We start from the raw sequence: 22,347 nt of genomic DNA on the forward strand, positions 1-22,347 counted from the left end.
AAATAGTATTTATTTTTCACCTTAGTCTCTAGGGCATTCTACATTCAGTTGAAAGCACGTTTTGTAGTGCATGATTACCATCACATGTTGATTCCCTCAATGTATGTTACTAAAAGTCATCAACAAAAGCTCTATTAGGGAATGGCAAATGCGCTATTGGTCAATGTGTTGATTACTAAAAAATACCCATGTTTGCTTGAAAGCAAATGAAAAAAAAAAACGCTACAAGCCCGCGCCTGGAAATCTTACAAGCAACTCGGGAAAAAAAAAAGAAGCCCAAATCCACTTATTATAATTGGAACTGCCAACTGTGCCGCCACCATACAGTCAACAAGCATTTGAGTGATTTGATTTGTGGGGTTTAACGTCCAAAAACCATGATTATGAGAGACGCCGTAGTGGAGGGCTCCGGAAATTTTGACCACCTGGGGTTCTTTAACGTGCACCCAAATCTGAGCACACGGGCCTACAACATTTCCGCCTCCATCGGAAATGCAGCCGCCGCAGCCGGGATTCGAACCCGCGCCCTGCGGGTCAGCAGCCGAGTACCTTAGCCACTAGACCACCACGGCGGGGCCAGTCAACAAGCATGACGAATAGTACACTTATGCAACGAAAAAGTGGACCGGTGCCATGACTTTTCTAAGTCAAGGAAGCCAACTAAGAGGGTTAAACTTTACTCTTTCTCCGTTAAATTATATATAGGACATTACTGACCAATCCACACAGAACTGTAACTGGGTCATTAGGGAGATTTCGAAAAGGGCGCCCCAAAAGTTTGGGGTCCTAAAGCCCTTTGCGTACGGTCGCTTTGGGTCAAGCAGAAGCGAAGAGTTTTCGAAGGTCTACGGCGCTTTGGACATTCTACGTCACTCTATGGTCTCTGCCGAGAGCCGTCACTTCAGTGGGTGCCGTCACGTTTGTCTGACCCAAAACTTTTGGGGCAAGCTTTTGGGCTCCCGCTAAATCCCAGAACCCAAAACCCTAACGCGGTTTGGGTCTTGCACAGGCGCAGTGGCCTTGACGCTATTTCATTGGCGCTCCTGTTCGAAAACTCCCTATTTTTTTGTACTCAAAAGGGCTTGGATAAGGCAACAAATCGGCAAAAGCGTTTTCCAGCCAGTACAGAAGACTTAGTCTCGAATTCACGACATCATTTGTACTTCGAGGAAGACTGCCAGTAACTAGTAGACATATATGTACTCCCAAAAGATAGTTTTTATATTGCAGGGATTGCATGTTCACAACCTGGAAAAAACACAGCTGCTAACAAAGCGTAGGGTTCAAATTCTATCCTTACAAGGCTAGAAAGCATGAAAAAAGTAACCTCACAGCCGCACAGCAAATAACACCCGAACATTGCATAAACAACACAGCTTCAGCTTCTAGCATGAAACGATTAAAATCATTACAATGTTCTCTGCAACAAATTATTCAAAATAAAAGTTATGAAAGGAAACTGCGGAGGCATATCTTGATATGAGAACTCTCCAAGAAAAACTTCCAGAAATTGTAGGTTTTGTACTTCGAAAAATTTGAGTTAAGCCAGCCACTTGGCTAGATTAAAGATATGCTGTATGCCTGATGAAAATCTGCTGTGCTGCCGAATATTGCACAATGGCTTTGCAGGAACAAGGATTACAAGCTATAACTTTTTCCTAAAGTGTTGTGTTCTATTCTACCGAAAGATAAAATCTTCCGTTACTGCACAGTAAAAATGGAAAGACTGAGTGGGTGCTATCAACAGCACAGGACTATCACAAGTCATTTGCATATTTCACAGACAATAAAATAAATCACAGACAACACCAATCTTTTTAACAACAGAAACCAAAATATATATTTGGCACCGTGCTTACATATAAATGGTTAAAAAACCTTGCCTTCGAGGCATTCCATAAACACAAACCTTTAAGTTCTATGGTATAACATCAGCACAAAGGTCAAGAAAACCTAATTTTGAACTTTTTGGGACTTACTTTTTTTCAGCTGTTGTGGTCTTCAATTTTCTGATCTGTTATACAAACTTATTTTCACATAGCAATACATATTCAACTTTTGCATGCCACTTCTTTAATAACAATCCTAAAACCTAGAATTTGTCTCCGTCTCCATCCTATCACAATTGTGCTTCCTATAACAAGCTAGCCTAATGCTAGTGCCTCCTATCACAAAAAGTTGTTAATCAAAAGCTATTAATTTTTACCAAATCGCATGGGTTTATTCATATGAATGCATTTAGCTCAATTGCTTTAATCTAGATGTTTTTTTTTTACAATGAATCACTCTTTATAGAAACAGATAGCCAAAAAGTATATATTACAGACGTGAACTTCCCCGTACAAGTGCGTAACAAGCTTTCATTTTAGCAACAGTCCTGCCAAGAGCGAATAAAAACCCGATATAAAAAAACTCTGCAGAAAAACAGGTCATACATGTACATACGAGTGCCGATGAGCAAGATATGATTTTTACAAGTACGGTAACAGGAAAACTTACGAATGAATAAAAGACAAATTAGACAACATAGACCTAGGAACAGTTCTCTGAAGTCGTGATTAAATGGCTCAAAATTATCAATGGTTCAGGATGAAAAACAAATGCACAAGTCATGCTTTTCAAAATATTCTCTGGTCTACGCGGACATAACTGCAGCCTTGAATTTATGGAGGGCCATGTTACCTCACTATTGCGTTCCCCCATTGGCTCAGATTTACTCATTCAACAGATAAAAATAGTGTGAGCGGACTATGATAACCAAGTGGATATTGGAGCATTAGACTTGTAGGGGGTGCAACTAAACACTTAAATATAAAACTCTACAAAACTTATTGCAGTTTTACATCCTAAAGTGTTAATGTACTATACAACTAGTGAAGTGCCTCTCAAGAATATCAGTAGTCGGGTGCTTTTCAGATAAAAAAATTGAAAATTCTGGAAAACAGTAATCAACAGCCATGCCATAGATCTGTCACACTGCCAGTGCCATAGTCATTATATTAGCATCACAATATAACAGTACCATAAAAACAATCATAATGCAATATTGGAAAAAATGAAATGCAAAGGATGTTTTGGTGGGAAGGACTGGCATATAACCCTGCTGTTCTAATTCACTAGTACTGAATGGTAGGCAACAATCACCTCTCACAATAAGTCCAGTACAACGAGGAAAAAAAACCAAACCTAAGTGAACGCATGAGATACATATCACACTTGAACAATTTTTGGCTTTACCGGTGCACAAAACTATAACTAGACACTTATTATATGACCAGATAATTACCTTTACATCACTCCACTTAGCTCTCACATATTTAAGGCACGTAGTTTAGGCAGAAATATGACTCTGCCCAACTGAAGATATCACCCTCAAGTGTGTTCGTAATAAATCACAACTACATTGTTTCGAAGATATTTGCTTGCATACATCCCAAAACAAACAAGTCAACTCTAAAGTAGCGTACCAATTTTTTAAAGTTCAAATGTATGGTAACACTGCCACGAGAATGGCTTTTAAGCACTCAAACAGATCTCTCTATGGAAGTCCAGGCATCTGACTACATCGGCAAAAAAAGAAAACACTTTCACAAACACAAGTGACAAACTGTATCTCTTAGGTGTTAAATATTGCAGGAAACCACTATATTATGGAACACAGAAAAATACGTGACATAAAATGAATTTCACCCAATCCACAAGAGCAATCTCTCAATCGGCAGGCATTTGCTACCTGTAAACGAGCGAACTATGAAAAAAAAAAAGGAACTCTGGCCCATACATCACACTTGGGATGTTTTCAAATGCAGTGGTACCAAGTACCATAGCGACCCTGGCTTCTCCAACAACATTCGCGGTGCAAGGTACCTGAGATCATTTTTATCAACATGCTGCACAGTCTTGAAACTGAATCCAGTGTCTTTCAGTTTGTTCAAAAGTGTTGCTTCCCACTGCTCATTGGTCACCATCGAACCATTGATTGCACTCTCAGGAAATAAGGATGAGGAGTCTGAAAAGGTAACGCAGTTCTTGCAATTCCAACCAGATGGCTCTTCTCTTGTTCCCAATGTCCAATGCTCGATAGCCCACCCGTGGTTTTTGGTAAATGCTTCCAGCTGTGCTGCAGTAAAGGCATTCTCCTTAGGAGGCATGGCACAAGTCAAGTTGTAACGGCACAACACACTCAACACAGCAAAGGTTGAGACAAATGGAGTTTGTGAGCTTTCCCTGTGCTCGCTCGAGCTGCTCGAATTCGAGCCTCTCTTCTGCTCCCATAGAAAACTGTATGCGAGCTGTCGAACGTTCAAGTAAACAGGCTCCGAGTAACCATCGTATATTTTTAAGAAGAGAAGTACTTCTGCAAATGACACTGTGGTCAGGTCTGCCCAGACAAGCAGATCGTCAAGGCGGAAGTCGGAAAGGCGCTTCCAAAAGAGGTGCTGCAGCATGTCTTCGGATCTTGCCGTTGAGTTATTGCGGTTGTTAAGGGGTAGGTACACAATCTTAGTGTACTCCTGTTGACCACCAAAAGTGCGTTCTATGTCAGCCAGCAGACGGTTGGTTTTGTCTGCAATAACAAACACATCTACTATCGGCCGTAGGTATGCGATCTGCAGCCTAAGGAAGTCCAACTGAAACGGGCCAGTCACTGTAAAAATGCCGAGGAGTCTTCTAGGTTTCACACGACGCCGGACCCAAGCACCTTGCCTAGTGCCAGCTTCAAGAAAGCTCGAATTCCACACGACCTGCAGAAACTTCTAACTGCAGAAGCTTTCAAACTGCAGAAGCTTCTAAACCTGCATTGGTTCTATTCCTTCCAGCTCGACTAACCTAACCAAGAAGGCGGACCTCGCCTAGCATTATAATGAAGTGAACAAGATGAACGGTTGTTGTGGTTCTTAGTAACTTCGCCACGCATCCTTCTTAAACACACGCATCACGCAGAATACCGCCACCATTATCAGGGCAAGTCCCAAAGCGTGGGAAAACCACCTTGCGGAATCTGGAGTATGGGCTATTATGCCGCAATATTTATACCCTCATACTCGTAGCTCTAGCGCCAAAGAAAACCTTGAAATAAGAATGGGCTTGGACCTTTCGGTTTAGCAATCTATCCCTGCAGCTGCATTTGAAGGTATGACTCGTGTTCTTTTTTTTTTCTTCAAGCAATATATCGAACTTCAGCGCCTCCCAAACCTACTACACCAACAGACCGTGGCTGTGGCATTGCACGTACGCGTCCGCTTCAGCTACGGGAGGTGCGGGGTTCAATCCCCAGTGCCGGCCGGCCACGCACCGGTAGCTATAAACAGGGTACAGGCGGGCTTCGAGGGGCTGTGACGCGTCACCCTAGTGGTGAAGCTTACTCTGCCTGGAGGACTCTCAACCCGTTGCGCGGGGACCCGGTACTACACCAACAGGGCCGCGCTGGGGAAACAGAGTGTGATGGCACTGCGCAGTAACATAAGCACGCTTGCGCACAACGCCTCGCACAGTCACGTGCAAACGATTTGCAAGGAAACAACTTTGACACTTGGTTTTTGCACTTACACTCCATGATTCATGGCAAGGCGTGAACGAAATATGGGCGACGCTACACAACAGGTCTTTGCTCTTCTCGCGAGAACCATTCGACCAAACGGACTTTTTTTTTGAGGAAAGCTCTCAGCCTTCACAGCGTTATTTCTCACTAAGACGACATATATGGGACTGAGAGCGAGACTAAGACCTTGCGAGTTTCTCCGCTGAACGCGCAGTGTCGTATGATGACGCTACTGTTGCTTAAATGCAAACTACAATGCTAATTGATGTCTAGGCATACTAATACTAATCAATTAGATGGACATACCATATAGTTTTTCGTGCAAACGACCCCAAGTCAACCTGGAGTTTCACGTGGGCTCGGACTATATGGTCGCAGTAGTCTCGCTTCACATCGTGTACCACATGCACGTGAGTGACGCTTCAAGGACGAGTTTTAGCTTATCGCCTCATCGCCACCTTATCTACTATTACAACTATTTCGCGCACAACCTGTCAGTCTCGCGCGTTTATCGAAACGACGCCAAGTTCTGATTAGCGGGCAGATGCTAAACTGGCGTGCAGCTGATGCTGCAGTGGTAACAGCAGACTGCGGCGGTATGCTGAAAATCTATGATACTTAGTGAAAGCTAGCAACCTGCTTGGTCCGTGTCGTCATGAGACACGAGTCCACTATGCATCGCCGAACAGGGAACTCGGTTGCTGGCGCTGACATCGACGTGGCACAATCTTTGGTCATAACTGGGCTCGAAGAACGCGAAGCGCGAAGAAATTATATAGAAAAAAAAAATATCGCGAACAGATGGGTCTAGAAGGCAAACTTATAAGCGTTTTCTAAGCTTCGAAACTGTCTCAACAGGGAGCAAACAGTGAGTTTTGGAACAAGGAGGTCAAACAAACACGCGAACCTCTGACGCACCACCCTTGGTGCTCTACAGACAATGGTTTATCTCGCGTGGAGTATCCGTCAGACGATAAAACGAGCAACCGTTTATACTCGGTATGTACATATATGTATATAAGCTTGTGACATGTATTAGCGGGCAACAAGTACACGCCAGACCCCGCGTATACAACGAGTACACTCAAATGCGGAATTTCCATTGTATAAGCACTATGTATTTTATACATACGCATGTAAACGCTGAACCTCGGAGACTATACATGAACTTTTTTTTTTCGTGGAGTGACACTTATGTACACGAGGCTTTCACAAACGAAGAGGGCAGGGGACCTGCACTTGCAGGCTGCCTCAAAACCGTAGACTCTGAGATACGGGAGCGGTGTGGATTTATGGCATGATTAGTTTAGTTTTCGCGCATCTAAACACAAGAAGGCGCGGTTCCTTGGAGAAAGAGAAAACATAGAAAATAACGTTAAAAACATTCCCTGCATTCCCGCACATTAGAGGCGAATAATATTAGTGGATCATCCGTTTTACGCAAATGATTATTTGTTACTCTACCAAAATGACAACGAATTATAAAGATAAACGTCACTAGGAATTCCAAACAAAACGGAAACGAACATCACGGAGGACGCCCGAATGACGCAAAACACAGAAAGAGTAGAATGTGAAGTCACCAACTCTGAAGTCCAGTTTTGCGTACGAGTGCGACCATCAGTATCAAGGAATGAGCTTACCGACTACGCAGACATCATCACCGGTTTAAGCAATCACCAACTTGAAGTTTCCGCGCACACATTACCTAAATTAGACCGTAAAGAACATGAAATGATGAACGCACATAACAATTCACCGCACAACCTGTTTTTACCATGCGTGCAGCAGCGATTAAATGGTTAGATGCACGATTTCATTTCAGTCCTTTTTATAGCGCCACATATTGTAGTATGTTTGACTTTATGACCCACAACTAGTTTTCAAAGCTTTTCTTTCATTCTCCGCAGCCATGTTTTTTTATTTATAGATGTCTAAAGCAAAGGTTCAATTGAATTCAAGCTTTTGTGTTCCTTCGTTCTTAGTACGCTACAATACAAGTCTTTGTCATGGTTGACTGTCGCCAGTGATTTTCGGTCGTTCTATGGGATGCGCTGGAGAACCTGAGTAGCCGGCCCAATCTTCTATACTTGTTAAATATCCGCGATTTAATTAGTAACCCATCTTTAACAAGGAATGAAAGTGCAAGTACAAAGTTCACAAATAGGAACGTTTTTTAGTGAGGATTTATTATCGTTCGGGTGATTCTAAACAAAGACAAGACCGCATTTTCTAAATGAGTGGCTTAAGCCTCGAACAATGACCGGCAATAACTTGGTGGTGTTTCAAATGCAATTAAACATGTCTTACATCTTGCAGACTGAGAACAATGGAGTAATTTCTGAATTTAAAAACTGCAAAAAGAAAGACTGAGAAAACAACATCCATAAGCATAGCCTAAAAATCGGTTCAGTCTCTGCAGTTACTGCACACAGTCCCAAAAAGCGCGCAATGTCATGTGATCCGCTTCAGAAACACACAGGATCCAGTGATTTTCGACAATTTAGGCGAGTCTGCGTTGAGGTACGACGTTCACCTGAAGATCTCGAAAAGTGACGAATGAAAAACAACTGGAAGAGCGGGAGGCCACAACGTCACAATACACAGCTATATGCGGTTGAATGGCAGGGGACCTCGCAGTTGTGTTCTCTGTGAGAAAACATTCAGAGTACTTTGTTTTACGCTAACTTAAAAAAACAAAAAAATAAAAAGAAAGACGGCAAAGCTGCCTTGCTTGAGGTGGTTGCTCCGATATAGTTTGAACACAAATAACTAACAACCTTTACGTGTTTTTTTTTTGTTAGGTAGGATTTTCGGTGAACAGTAAATTGAACTGCGTGGTCAGGCCACGAAACTGCGGAAATAAAAGCAGGGGCTTTACAGGGCAACTTAACCACACTCACAGCTCAGTACACCTCCTGCGCAATAGAATGCTGAATTGACCACGAAAAGGTATGTTAAAACATTGCCTTTCATTCGATGCATAGTAGCTGTATAAAATGTGTGGCGTTGACCAAAAGCGGCTGAGCTTAGTCACGAATGGCGCTTTTGTGGTCACGCAACTTTAGTGTGTCACAGAGGCACGGATATATTTTGATTAATCATATGATGTGACAATAAAGAAAGGCTTATTTTGTAACTGCAGTTTATTTTTTATGCAACGCATAAGCGGTCACTTCGAAAAGTTATACAATAATTTAACTTAGTTTTGTTTTTCATTTTCGCTTATCACAGACTGTTCGTAGTTTCAATTACTTTACGTTCGATTTATGAACGAATAAAGCCGGGTTCAGATTGCTGACGCATCTGTCATAAGAGTCGTATCGCGAAAGATCTGTATCGTCCGTTTGCGTAGCTAGCGACCACATATGTTCACATTGATCATTTTGGTATGATACGTTTTTTTTTTTACGACGCGCCAATCACCACTCGTTGCATTCTGGCTGCAATTGTAGCCTAGCGTGGTTCGCGTGTTTGGCCATGGCTGGGCTGGTTCGGTTAAGAGGAAGACGCCCCGAGTGCTCTAATTAACGGAGGTAGCGTCTGCCCTCTGGTCCGGCTAAGTAATGGCACCGATACTCTACTCCACGACTTTCAAGTCGCGCACGAAGACGCGCCATTTGGGCGATGCCGGGAGCCCCGAGAACCGAAAGAAGCAACCGAAACGGCTTTGCCCATTGGTCGTACGTAACAGCCGCATCAGTGGTGTCCGTAAATGTCACGGGCCTACCAACATTTACGTCCCTTACGTTATACGTTATTTACGCTAACTACAACAACGTCTGAACAAGCTCCTTATGTTGCTTGCGTTTACGCTTACGGCCCCTTACCGACAATCCGTACGTATCGCACATAGTCTGAACGCGGCTTAAGTCGATTACGTTCCCTGCAGCTGCACGCACTTTCTCTTATCAATCTGCGTTAGCAATCTACGTGAGCGTACCACGTTACTTCGACAGAACGGCTGGCAACATTCCTTCTAAGAAATTCGCCTCAATAACACCGGTTGACTCTCGACGAAATTAGCCCTCAATGGATGTATATAGGAGATAGAGAGATCGTCGAGAACCGTTTTAGCGGCTTAATTTAACATCAAACAACGTTAAAGACAATTAGGAACCACTTGAGTCAGCTGCACTAAAAGAGGCGGCGAGGGGCCCGAGGAACAGGCTTCTAAGAACATTCGTTTGCCATGCTTTGTCCTGTACCCCCCGCCCCCTCCCCCCATTCATCCAGAACTCGCTAGTGGTTAAGATCTTTAAGGGGCAGGGATGCGGGGAGCCTCTGCTAACTTTAGTGGCAAGAACAAGCAGAGTGAAACTTACGGACAGTTGGTTTTGCATACTGAAGTACGAACAGGGCGATATTCTATATACACGGGGAGACGAAAATTCGCCTCGTCTTGTGTCTCCATTTCGTGTCCCCATGCAAAAAAATAGCGCTGTTGGTACTTCGAGAACTGAAACGGTGAAAAAAAAAACGCCTCTTCAGTGTGCGAGCCCAGTGGTGAATTGTCAGAAAACGCACTTATTGCTGCCCGAATCAACTTTCTCAAATTAGAGAGACACGGGAAGACTACCGCATCCTGATTCCACTTCCCCAACCACAGCCCCCTCAAATGATTCCTTCGTGAATCAATAAAGTTGATTACCTACCTACCAAGCAAAGAGAAGCGTGTTGTCCCATGCCTTGTTACAAAGCGACCACTCACGCTCACATTCACACCGTTCCCGCCAACACACTTGCAAAGCTCGAGGGACAGGTGGCGAAGGCTGGTGCAGGACAGCGCGGAAACCCAACGCAGTAGTATGCGCACGCTGGGCGAAGCGATATTCACACAACTCGCGAGCAAATATGAGCCAAGACATCTAAGAGTAAATCCACACACATGGCACGATAAGACGTAACGCGCTCACGCAATGAATCCTTCCTGGCGTTGATTTTTTCTCAGCCTGAATATCCGAGTGCAAAGGGTTCAACGAAGAATGTTGCACGCAATGATTTTCCTTTTAAGCAGACGAGCTTTCGCCAGGCTCGATTTCGTGTGTATTATAGAAACCCACTCCCGCGCAGAAATATTCATTACGCATCGAATGTATTCAAAGAAGTGAATGTTCGCGAAAATAGCGGATGAGCCTCCGTTATTCTGTTCTGGAACCAAGGAGTTATAGAAAGCCGCAGAATTAATTAAACGTCAAAGACATTCAAGGTAGGCACACCACATTAACATATTGAATGAAATCTTTCACGAGACAGCATGCGGAATTACTCAATCGTACAAAACGCAAAACCTTCGCTTTAAGCAGGTTTTCGCTTTTGGTTGCTGATGACGTTAACCAGAGCCCCTGCCAATTACATGGGCAGTGAGCGATGCGCCACCAGAAAACTGAACACATTGAGCGATGTGAAATAAAATAGGGACAGCTACACACAACACAGATGCATCTAGGAGCGTACATAGACCCGTATCGAAGAACTCTTGAACTGTACATTTGGTGAGGCAATACAGTGCAGGACTCTCACAAATCCCTTTTCTATATAGATATTCTTCTCGCCACGCGGCGTACATCGGCGACTAACATGCTGATATAGAGAAACAGATAGAGATAAAGAGAAAGAGACAGAGAAAGGGCTTTGCGATAACGCACTTTGGACTCCAGAGACTTCTCCTGTTTACTCTTTCACGATCAAAGTGAATATAAACGTAATCTAATCGTGACGTCGAGTGCGCAAACTCTGGTATTGCAGTGACTAACGGCACCATGAGATCGATGTTTAAATCTAACAAAAACAAAGAAAAGATTGTCTGTAGGGGCTCTCGTCTCTGAACTCCCACAAACTAGCGAGCGCCTAAACGGGGCACGTATGGGACCACCAGAAAAAAAATATACAAAGACGACCCTAACCCTTGACATAGGTGTTTGGTATAGTGGTGTTTCGCACGTGGATGCTGGTACAGTCTGGTGGCTAACGTTGTGTCTTGCGCACTGCCGGAACGGGTCTCAGAGATCATCTTGTAAGAAGCGCGTGGTTGAGATCTGTTCCGCCAGGTGCCGCAACAATAGGGAATGGGCTGTAGCGCGAACTTCACAAAAGGACACAATAAGGAAGACAACACAGGCAGCGCTACAAGCAACAACAATACGTTACTAGAAGCGCTGCCTGTTGTTTTGTCTTCCTTCTGGCTTCCTTGTATCAAGTTCGTGCTACAAGCAATCCCTCACGACTTACCGAAAAGCCCTCTTCGGAACTCTTGTCGAAAAAATGTCGGTTGATCTCAATCTCCGTGACCTCAATAACTCAAATTTAATCAATTATTGAGACCGTTAATTTGCTCTTGCCCGAAGCAAGGTTATGTTTCGATATCAAGGGTATTCAATATAAGTCGTGACTCGAACACGAACCGTAAGTTTGTTTTTTAAGGACTACTTGTGAACATTCGTGAAACCGGAAGTAAGTGCTCGACCGGAAGTGATTCTAAGAGAAGCAAGAGCGTCACTTGTAGCTCGTACTACAGAAAAGAACCAATAAATTCATTGCGACACTGGACCGACTTGCGTCAAGAAAACTTGTGTTTTAAAAGAGCAACAGGATAAGCGGTTGAGGTTAGAGCCATTGTTCAGCACTTTGGGGGGTCAGCACGCTTGCGATGACAGTTCTTAGAGAGGGCAATGAAAATTTGTGTCGTTTCAAAGTGTTTCGGTTTAACGAACGTCTTGTTTGCACGATCATTTTTATCGCGTTAAGGACCGTCGCTCTCACCACTATCGTGCACTATTCTTATTTAAAACCTACCAGTCAAAATATCCCTCTCTCGATTTAACAAAGACTGTGTTCCACTGTGGATATACCGACACGAGACAAGCTCCAGTGCCTTAGCGTTCTGACTCTGAAGCTACTAGACAAGTCCGTACTACTGCAGTGGTTAGTGCTGCATAAAAAAGAACAACAACAACAACAGAGCACAATAAAACTTTGATTACTACGTCAGCAAGAAACAAGTCAGGAAGGACACTGAGGATAGCATCGCTGTTTTTTGATAAGTTAACAACAGAGTTCAGTTCTCTGAGCACAATGAAATCCTGTCTTTGTAATACGACACGAAGACATGCACGTTTTTTTTTTTTCAACTTACGCCTGAAGTGATGCCGGGTACCGCATAAAAAGGAAGTGACGCCCCAGCAACGGTCACCAAGGCAAACTTATAACGGCGCCAACACCGCGATGAAGTTAAAACTCGCCCAAGCCACGTCACGTCCTAAAGAGATTCCTTACTCTCGCGAACGAGACGAGACATATTGGTCGCCAGTGGTAATAAATCGTGTTACAAAAACAAATTCGCAGAGGTGTTTTAGCGATCTATTTTTTTTTCTTTCCACATTTGGATATAACGTCAGAACTTACGCAGCACGTTTATGGAAAGGCTTGCAACGCACTAAAAAAATGTGGTAGCGGCCATTTGGCACCGCCGACAATATTCGCGGCATCACGCAACGGAGACTCGCTTGGAATATATCTAAGAATAGAGTACATCAGCAGGTACGAGGTAGCTCACGCAGAAACGTAGGGTGTAAGAGAAAAAACCGAAACGCGACGACGGAAACCGTGTCGTGGACCACGCGGGATCAAATGCGGCGACCAACGGGGGGCATCGACCTCCCCGAAACGACGGATGCGGAATGGTGTCGTGCGAAGACCGAGAAAGAAAGTGACGTACCTAAACGAGGCTCTGTAGCAATGGCGTCTGTGATCACCAGCGTTACGGCCGGGCCACCCATTGAAAACTGTAGCATTCGCACAATGGGAATTAATAGCGAATGCGAATGAAACGTTACTCACCGTGATCGTTCTCGAAGCAAGTCAGTGAGTATTCTTGTGAAAGAAGGTGTACTGGTTGCTAGTGATTACACAGCGTACTACGAAAAAACTTGAAAGGTGCTGTAGCATATTCACCAACGAATATTTTTGTAAAACAAGGTGTTCTGGTTTCTAGAAAAAAAAAACACAGCATATTATTTTAAAAAATAATGTGTTGTAGCATATGCCTCGTACAAAGTTCTATAAACACGGAGCAGCCCGTACTTCAGCAATTTTGTTTGTGCTGGCAATCTGTTATAAATAAAAGCCAACGCGCTCTGCCCTGCGAAAATTCTGTTGCTTTTACTTTTTACTGTCGCGCCATTACATTTCTTATCATTCTTCTTCCTTCATTACGAGTATGAAGCAGCACGTCAGAAAGAAGTATTTGGTGACAAGCTGTTCTTTTTGAGAATACTCTAGAGAGATCAATCAAATATCTTATGTAGCACTTAGCATTGTATTAGTGTTTAACACAAAAAATCGTTCAAGGAATTATGGCAACAAGCGTGACACTTCTCCACAAAGCAAAATTCAAAACACATAAGCTTCTTATAGGTAAAGCTTTGAACATTCAGCATCGTCATACTGATGAGACCCACTGTACGCAATGTGAGCGCTGCAAACTATGCTCCAAAATCACAAAAAGATAACATTTATGAGTAGCATAATTAAAGCGCATCAGCAGCCTTTGATCTCATTTGCATTTTGAAAAGACAGTAAAAAGATAACTTTCGAGAAATAAAGAATAACAATATTCTTGGAGCCAACTTAAGCGGTCGTCTACGTGTTAGAAGTTAAACTTTAGAGAGACTTCCATGTGTCAAAAGCGAAACCGACAGTTGACAGTGAACAACGGGTTTACTTAACGCGTCGATGTGTGTTGGTGATGAAGATGCAGCCACCACCAACTAAAGCTGAAAACACACACGTTTCGGGACCCGTGCGTGTACCTTGATCACGCTAAGCAGACAAGACCTGTAAGTTGCGGGGGAATAGAAAGCGATTTAAGACCCTTGCCTGGCCATTGCGATGCAAGGAACACGAATGGGTCCCGAAACGTCCGTGTTTTCATCTTGGCTCGGTTAGTGACCGCGTCTTCATGCTCATCACGATACCTGACCAGACAAAGTTTCGCCGAACTCTTTGACTAGATGCGCGTTTGCTTTCGCGACTAATTTCGTAGTGCTACGATGTCACTTTCCTACTCAGTCTTCAAGAATCACCCGCGTTCCGCGTTTTGAGCCCGGCAGAGGCAGTCTCCCGCGCCGCCATGTAGAAGGGTCAAGATGGTTAGACGTTACAGAAAACTGCGTATTATTATCACATTCTTTAGGACTACACATGTGCACATCGCATACGTATACAGGACAGCAGAGAATCAAATATGACAAACAGTGTCAACACACAACACCCCGATACCCACCTTGCGCTGGTCGTGAATATAGCGCACTCTGAGTAGGCAATGCTGACCATTGAAAAGTTATGCATGCATATATATAACATACGTTGAACGATAGGCCAAGCCAGTAATTCGGAAGTTTTGAGAGTGTGCCCTATACTGAAGCATTTTTTTTTCTTTATCCTCTGCTTTCTAAGGTATCATGGACCGGCATGAAAAACAGTCAGGGCAACGAGGTTAACCACAAGATATCTCCAGTTCATTACCCTGATCTTGGAGAGGAGATATTATCACAAACAGCAAGTAGGAGAGACGGAAAGGAGCGAAAAATCAACGTACACGTGCTACCTGAAGGTTTTGTTACACCACGAGTAGTGGTAAGGGCAAAGTGCAATAAATACCAGATCGCTAATAGCATTGTAGTGTATTTGACTACTGCGACAATTATATGAAAAATAACTACCGTAAGGAAGACAATGGTTACGAACGTGTAAACAAACGTAAACCAAACTCCACGTAACGCCGCAAAAATGTCTAACAACCGAGGTCGATCGCATTTGGAGAGGCAGTGGTGAACTTCTTTCACGAGGCAGCTGTGAGGAAACACCGCCTAGCAAAAAGGCGCGTATGGAAAAATTTCACGTTCAAAAGCAGGGCAATGTGCTTCACAGATATTGTATAGAGCACTAGATGGTTTATGTTATTATTTGAGAGTTAAAAGAAAAAAAAATCATAAAGGGGGTTTACACGAACCATGAAAAGCACATAATTCGGAGCTCGCTACTGAAACCGTGTGTGTCGCTTAAGGTGGGGTTGTTCTTGTGTCCTTGACAATTTCCATCAAAGGCAGCGCGGTCTGTACAGGAGAAGGCAGTGTGCTCAGACGTGCTAAAACCGAAAGCCAGTGCACTCGTAATAAATGTTCCCGCACGCACACATTCAAGTAAGCCCATACGCGCATACTCAAGCACTCTTACCATTCCATTTTTGTAACAAGGATTGGGACATCTCGTAACGCATTCTTTCACTACCAAGTTCAAGGCCATATCTTATGCGTCGCAACGACTGTAGTCTCTACGCGGAGACAAGACAAAAATAGGTGTAAAAGAATCAGTTCGTACGCTTTTTGTATGTGAACGTTTTCTTATCCTTACTGGGATTATTGAGCCGATAGCTTTTGGAAGAAAGGCTCGTAGCAAGGTCGAACACGCACACCGCCTTTGTTAAACACCGTGAAGAGTTATTTGCAAATTGAATTTCAAATAAACGCGAAGGATGTCAAAAGCAGCGTACAAACGGAGAATGCTTTGCATGCGCGACTGAGCCTGAAGAGCCCGTGACTATGGTGTCACGGGATTGAACATTGTAGTGGCTATGCGCCAGCAACTATCGTTGAGATTTGATCGAACAAACAAACAAACAAACAAACAAACAAACGTAAATAAGCTACGAGACAATGTAAAATAATTTCGTCCATTAATCAAGAATATGTGTGCAAACGTATTTCTAACACCAGCGCATATCAGAGATACCAAGCAACAGTAAGGTAAACCACCACCTTTTCGCGAAAATTGCGAAAACGTACGTTACGAATATTCCTCAACATCTCGTAGCTCGCTACAGCCACACGAAGTACGACGTAAAGACACGCATGCAGTGCTCACTGAATGTCTATCTGAGTTCATCGTGCTATCATGCACTGAAAGCTATCCCTGAATAACCAACTACCCCGACGGTGTCTTCAAGCGCTTATTACTAATCAACTCGAGGGCTGTACAGGCAGGGAGGAAAATTGTTGACTCCCCACGATTCAACAACAAAGCGTCAAGTATATTTACCGCCACCGGATAAAACAGGAATATAGAGCAGTCGCTGAGGTCCCTGAGAGGGCTCCCGCAGCACCTCGATGTATACATGGTACATTCGAAATTTAAAACGTGATCTGAGAGTGCTACGATTGTACAATGGGCAGTTAATACTCCGGGAATCGTATCAATCGATATTTGTTATGCTACTTGGTCACAAGACGTATGGACCGAATACATATTTTTATAAACTGAAAAACCAGGGAGCGCGACCATCTATAGGCTGGAGCCAACAGATGTGACGATAGTTTTGTTCAAATAAATACCTGTTCATTAGATTCGCCTGCCATGACGGATATAGCACTAACACACAGAGAGCGCACGCGTGTTCTGGAGGATGGTTGAAACGGTTTGAACAAAACATTAGAAGAACAATGTCGATTGCTACCCGCAGAGAAAGTGGTTACCCCCCCCTCTTCAGTCTACCGCATCTCTTTATGTCTGAGATGGCATTACACGCTGACTGGCTGGTTATAATATGGTCCCTAACATTTGGATGAAGAGATTAACATCGGCCAAAACAAGCGAACCACGTAAACTTCCTCAGTGTTTGTGCACAGCGTGTGCGAATGTCACAGCGCACTGCAACGAAGAAAGGACGAAACCATTACAGCCGGAGTAAACCACACCACTAGGTCGTTCAAACAAAATGCTGGCACAGCAAGGGTTACATAATACTGCACCGCGTAACGACCTCATTACGTGGTATGTCATCTGAAAACTGCATGAGTCATCTCGAAATGCACATTTCTGCGACAGCTATACCATAACCAGAGAAACTAGACAGAACTCTTCTTTGGTTCGAACGAAAAGCACTCAACAGGCGATGCACAAAGCATGAAACCACGTCCGACGTAACGTAATCTAGGTACCAACAAATCACTTTCGCCCGCGCAATCAGTGTGGCCCTCGAGACTGGTTCTCGTTACTCGGAGGAAACAGTCCCCGACTCCTTGGTTTTGACGCCCTTATGAGCCACCACAAGCTATCCACTCGTTCCCTTTACTCTGCTGCAAAAAAGAAAACAGGAAAATGAATTAAGACATAATAATATCTTACGGCGGATAAACATGAATTCATGCGGATAATACGTATAGATGACACGAAGATAATACGAAAACTCGAACAAGTATTTACAAATATATCTTTGATCAAATTTACTTCATTGATCATTTCCGCCTTTAAGTTATTAAAGCCTCTTTCTAAAAAAAAAACTCATGAATTTTACACCATTCACGAGTTTCCTTTAATTTTAAATGATCGGTTAACTCGGAAAAAGATAAAAAAAGAAAAAAAGAAAATAACAACTCCGACTGGCGCTGAAACATCCCTAGGCGCTACGAATGATGAACAGAATGAGAATGAGGGGCAGTTAGGTAATACTGAGGGCTAGATATGTGATGAACACCTGACACTCGCGGAGGTGCAAAACGACATGAGATAAAACAAGATAATGAGCCCAGAGACACCTTTCTCATTCCTCCGCCGATAAGATTATTCCAGGTGTTTAGATATGCCGCGTTGGCATATTTAAAAAAATGTCACGAAAAACTATGCAAATAGCGGGAGCAACAACAAAAACGTGAACACAGAACAACGGCGGATGACGCTTCAGCTGTTACATGACGCACAATAAGCAAATTATGTTTTACCATGATTGTGACAGGTGGGCTACACATATCAGTCGGTCCTTACGCTACTGCCACGTACACTACAAACGTGGTCTATTCGCGAAAATGTCGAGTATTGTAAACACTTGGATTAGAAATACATAACATATCGTGAGTGAACCGCTGTCTCCCGCGACAATCATTAATGACAGAACGTTGACTCGGACGCGAGTAACTTACATGCAATAAATGGACGTGGTGAGACGCTTGAAGACGAGGAATGAAGGCATTCGAACAATAAGCGACTTATTAGACAATTCATTTGGCTTTTCTGTAATTACATTTTAAGTCGAGGTCAAGCGCTACCGACGCTGCGAGCGTGGCCTCCGCGATTAGCTCCGGCCACACGTCGGCGCACTGCTGGAGCTGATCACGGAGGCTAGTTATAGTTCAACTAACGAATGACTCCGCGCAGAAATCGCAACAGGGAATGCCGCGGCTCGGCGCTCTCGCACCTCGCACTCTATATATTGGGCAAGCAAGCAGCCGCCTTCACTAAACGGTGATTGCGTTTCACACAAGGCCTCTCTGCAAACTTAACAAACAACGAATAGCATAAAGTTGTGAAACTAAAATAACAAAACAACACAGTTGCTCCAAACAGATTGGCCTGCCATTAGTCGAAAGAAATAAAAACCACTTGATAAGACTTTCACTGTTAAAAAGAAAGGAACATTCGATGTCTGAAATGGAATTCGGAGCATAGGCAGAGATAACCTTGAGACGTGTAGCATACGTGCCTCCACGTCTATGTGGCATCTGCGTGGAGAAAGGTATTAGCTGCGCAATATTTCGTTAAGTTGCCCATCAAGTACAAGAAAGCGTATCCAGCGAAGTTGACGCACTTCAGCTTGTTCATACTTTGATGCTGTTGGACCCAACTGTTGCAAGAGGTTTATCGATTTGTATCTCAAAACACTTTGCAAGGTGAAGCTCGGGATTTTTGTTAAAAAGAGTGACGATCTTTCTTCAAGCCCGGGAAGTGCTGCACTCAACGTCGGCTATGTGAACGCAATCGATAAATTAAGTACCGCGCAGGTCAAATGCTGACACGCCCACAGACGAAGTAAAAAGAAAAAAAAATGAGCTAGAAGAAAGAACAGAAAGTACGAGTGGCTGCTATTCTGAGTGGCTACTATAGGTTAAAAAAAAGGCGCTAATATTCTGCTCACATAGGAAAATCTGCGTTTGTGCCAAGAATGCGAGTGCGCCGAGATTCGCGTCGAATGTTTCTTTCTTTTTTTTTTCTGCGCACACAAGAAGACGTAGGTTTTCTTTCGTCTTTAGGTCGAAGCACGTAAGCTTTTGCTAGGTTGCGCGGTGCGGAAGTTTCCTTTCACAGCCTCTGACCGATGCGGTAACTTGTTAGAGATTCCGATCGTCGTACGGCGTCGTGTAGTCATAATTCAGCAGAGCTCGAGCTTAATTAACCCACCGGACAGTTAGGGAGGAATTCAGCAAGTTCTCAAGAGACGCAAAGCTATCGCACGAACCAGAGGCCGTATTCTCAACCGATCACTTGCGGAAGCCTTCTGATCTTTGAGTGACGTGTACAGCGACATGCATGCTGTCATGCATTCGAGATTCACGCAACTATGGGTGTGCTCTAGCAATAGACAGCAAAGTAGACAGTCTACACTCGCAGCTTCGAAGATGGCATCGAGCCCTAGTACTGCGAGTAATGAAACGCGTCTGGATGACTTCTGCAAGACGTGCTGCCACCTGGCGTCGACAAGAGGAAGCTAGCAAAAAAATAGTTATTTTTTTCAATAATTTCATGTACACACTAATGAAAAACAACGTGGCTTACATTAAGCGATGAAAGAAGAGCCTACTTGGGTGCAGACAAGCAAAAAAAAAAAAGTGAGATCAGAGCTATCCGAGCATTCCAATGAGCCGCCATCTTTTTCGGACTGCGAAGTAGCCTGTATTGTGTATGTTTCCGATCCAGTCTTAACGAAGCTGTGTATTTGGCCGGCCATGTAATCAAAAATCGACTTAAGATGACCTCTGTCTGCTTAGCTGTCTATATTAGAAATATACCGTGATTATTAGAACGCACCCTTCATAATATAGCTCTTGGTACATATGATGCTGCATTCGTCACATCCGAGTCCACTGGAATGGCCAATAAATACGAGCTATGTTTTTTTTTTTTTTGATTACGAAAGAGATCGGTCGAGAAGAAACGTTCCGCAATGGCTGCCATCACCTTATCAACCTAGCTCAAGCTCACCCCTTGTTTTTGTTCCTTTTTTCTTCTTTTTTTTCACGTAGAAAATGAAGAAAGGTGCTCCCTTCAGAGGAGCTTGAATATACCAAACTGCTATCGGGCTTGCATGTTGCGAAGAGATTAGATGGAAGGTTGGTGGTGCTGGCGTAGGCGCGGCGGGCAAGAGCCGTGCATACACGCGCGCACGGGGGAGCTTTCACCCCACCGGAACCGGTAGTGACGCAATACGCAGCGTCATAGACACAGCGGGTCCGGTTGGCTGTCCGCTGGAAGAAGCACCACAGGCACCGCTGTCGTCGGCAGAGCGGTTCGTGCACGCGGTGTACGGGCACCCAATCAACGCTCCGCTATCGTCACAGCCATCAGCAACATCCACGTCGTCACGTGGCAAAACAACGCATAATAATTGCATCTGGCTATGACACCACACTAAACTTGAAGATTTGGGTTGTAGCGGACGTGGGCGACTCCAGGGAGCACCGGACAAACCGGTTCGTTCCTTTTTGTTTTGCTCTTTTAGTTCGTCGCGTTTTGGTATTCACACAAGCGGTCTCTCTACCTCTCTCGCTCGCACACAGCACTCGGAAGACGTTTGATGATGGCGCGTAGAATAGAATACAGTTGGCCTTGGCGGCACCATTAGGCCGCAGCCGTAAGTGGTAGTAGCTGTAGTTAGTAGCCGTAGGCTTCATCTCATAAATAACTTTCTATCTTGATTTGGGCTTGAAGAAGGTTTCCCGGTGGGAGTGGCGGTGACGCCTCCTCTACCACCGTCGCGGGAAGCCAGCGCCGCGTCGCGGCATGGCGAGATGCGGCTCTGCTGGACGACGTTTCCAACATGGCGGCGGCCACGCGGGCCGAGCCGCCATGGCGCTTGGCGGGTGGGGGACTGCGGCCCCTGGTTCTGGAAGAGGAGGGCCTCTTCCTCGAGGAGGCCGGCGGCGCAGCGAGCTCAGAGCGAGGCGAGGCTGTCTTCGACGCCACCGCCGTCCACTGCGCCCTTGGCCGGTCGCTGCGCGAGGCTCAACTTCAGCTGCTCGCCCGAACTGCCTGCGCTCGCGGCGGCACCGCCAGGCCAAGAAGACAGCACGCAGTGGCCACGTTGTCAGGCACGTGGGAAAGAGGAGAGGATGGGTAGGTGGGTGTTGCAAGAACAAGATTAAAAGTGAGGGTTGGCTACGAGTCGCTCTAAAACACACGTTGGAACAGGTATACACTCAGTCGTGAACTGAAGGGCGGTTCCACCTGACACAATATTAGGAATCGTAACCGAAATCGGTCCGAATCGCATCCACTCTCAACGTAAAAGCTTCAGCTCAAACCAGGCGGGACCACAAACAAGAGATGAGACGAGCACTGGCGCTGCGTCTCATCTTCACCGGTCCGTTTTAGCTGATGCTTCAGTTTTCACCTTGAAAAATGTGTGTAAGAAGTAGGTTCAATCTGGTTCAATCAAACTTTTAGACCGTTCGACAGACTTGACTTATCGACAGTACGAGTGAGTGTTTGGCCATGCAGGTTTCGCTGGATTGTTTCGATAAAAAGGTTAGAAGCATAACGCCTTCCTTTACCCACTTTCATAAACTACGTTGTCTGATTTATGCTTGCTGCTCAGAAATTTCTGCGTTTGATTGTAATATCATTTTCCTTTGTCACTTGACGATTTCGACAAGCCCTCAAAGCAGCGTGATCTGGCATTACAGACTTTCAAGCATGATCAGGTCGCAAGACCACGAGAAGCAAGTCCATGGACAGCTGCGCAGTGCACCCATTATAGG

At 44.4% G+C, this 22,347-nt stretch overlaps 1 protein-coding gene across 2 annotated transcripts in view; it reads right to left on the reverse strand.

Moving 5' to 3' along the window:
• Window positions 1–914: 914 nt before the first annotated feature.
• The window catches only part of LOC119173973 (metabotropic glutamate receptor-like), a 76,269-nt gene continuing 54,836 nt past the window's right edge, over window positions 915–22,347 (reverse strand). For both annotated transcript variants that reach the window (XM_075894962.1, XM_075894963.1), the window contains exon 7: window positions 915–21,619. In XM_075894962.1, the coding sequence (XP_075751077.1) occupies window positions 21,522–21,619 (98 nt within the window). In that variant the 3' untranslated portion in view covers window positions 915–21,521. The remainder of the gene's footprint in view (window positions 21,620–22,347) is intronic.

This window comes from Rhipicephalus microplus, chromosome 5 (assembly GCF_043290135.1).
Source record: "Rhipicephalus microplus isolate Deutch F79 chromosome 5, USDA_Rmic, whole genome shotgun sequence".
NCBI lineage: Eukaryota > Metazoa > Arthropoda > Arachnida > Ixodida > Ixodidae > Rhipicephalus > Rhipicephalus microplus.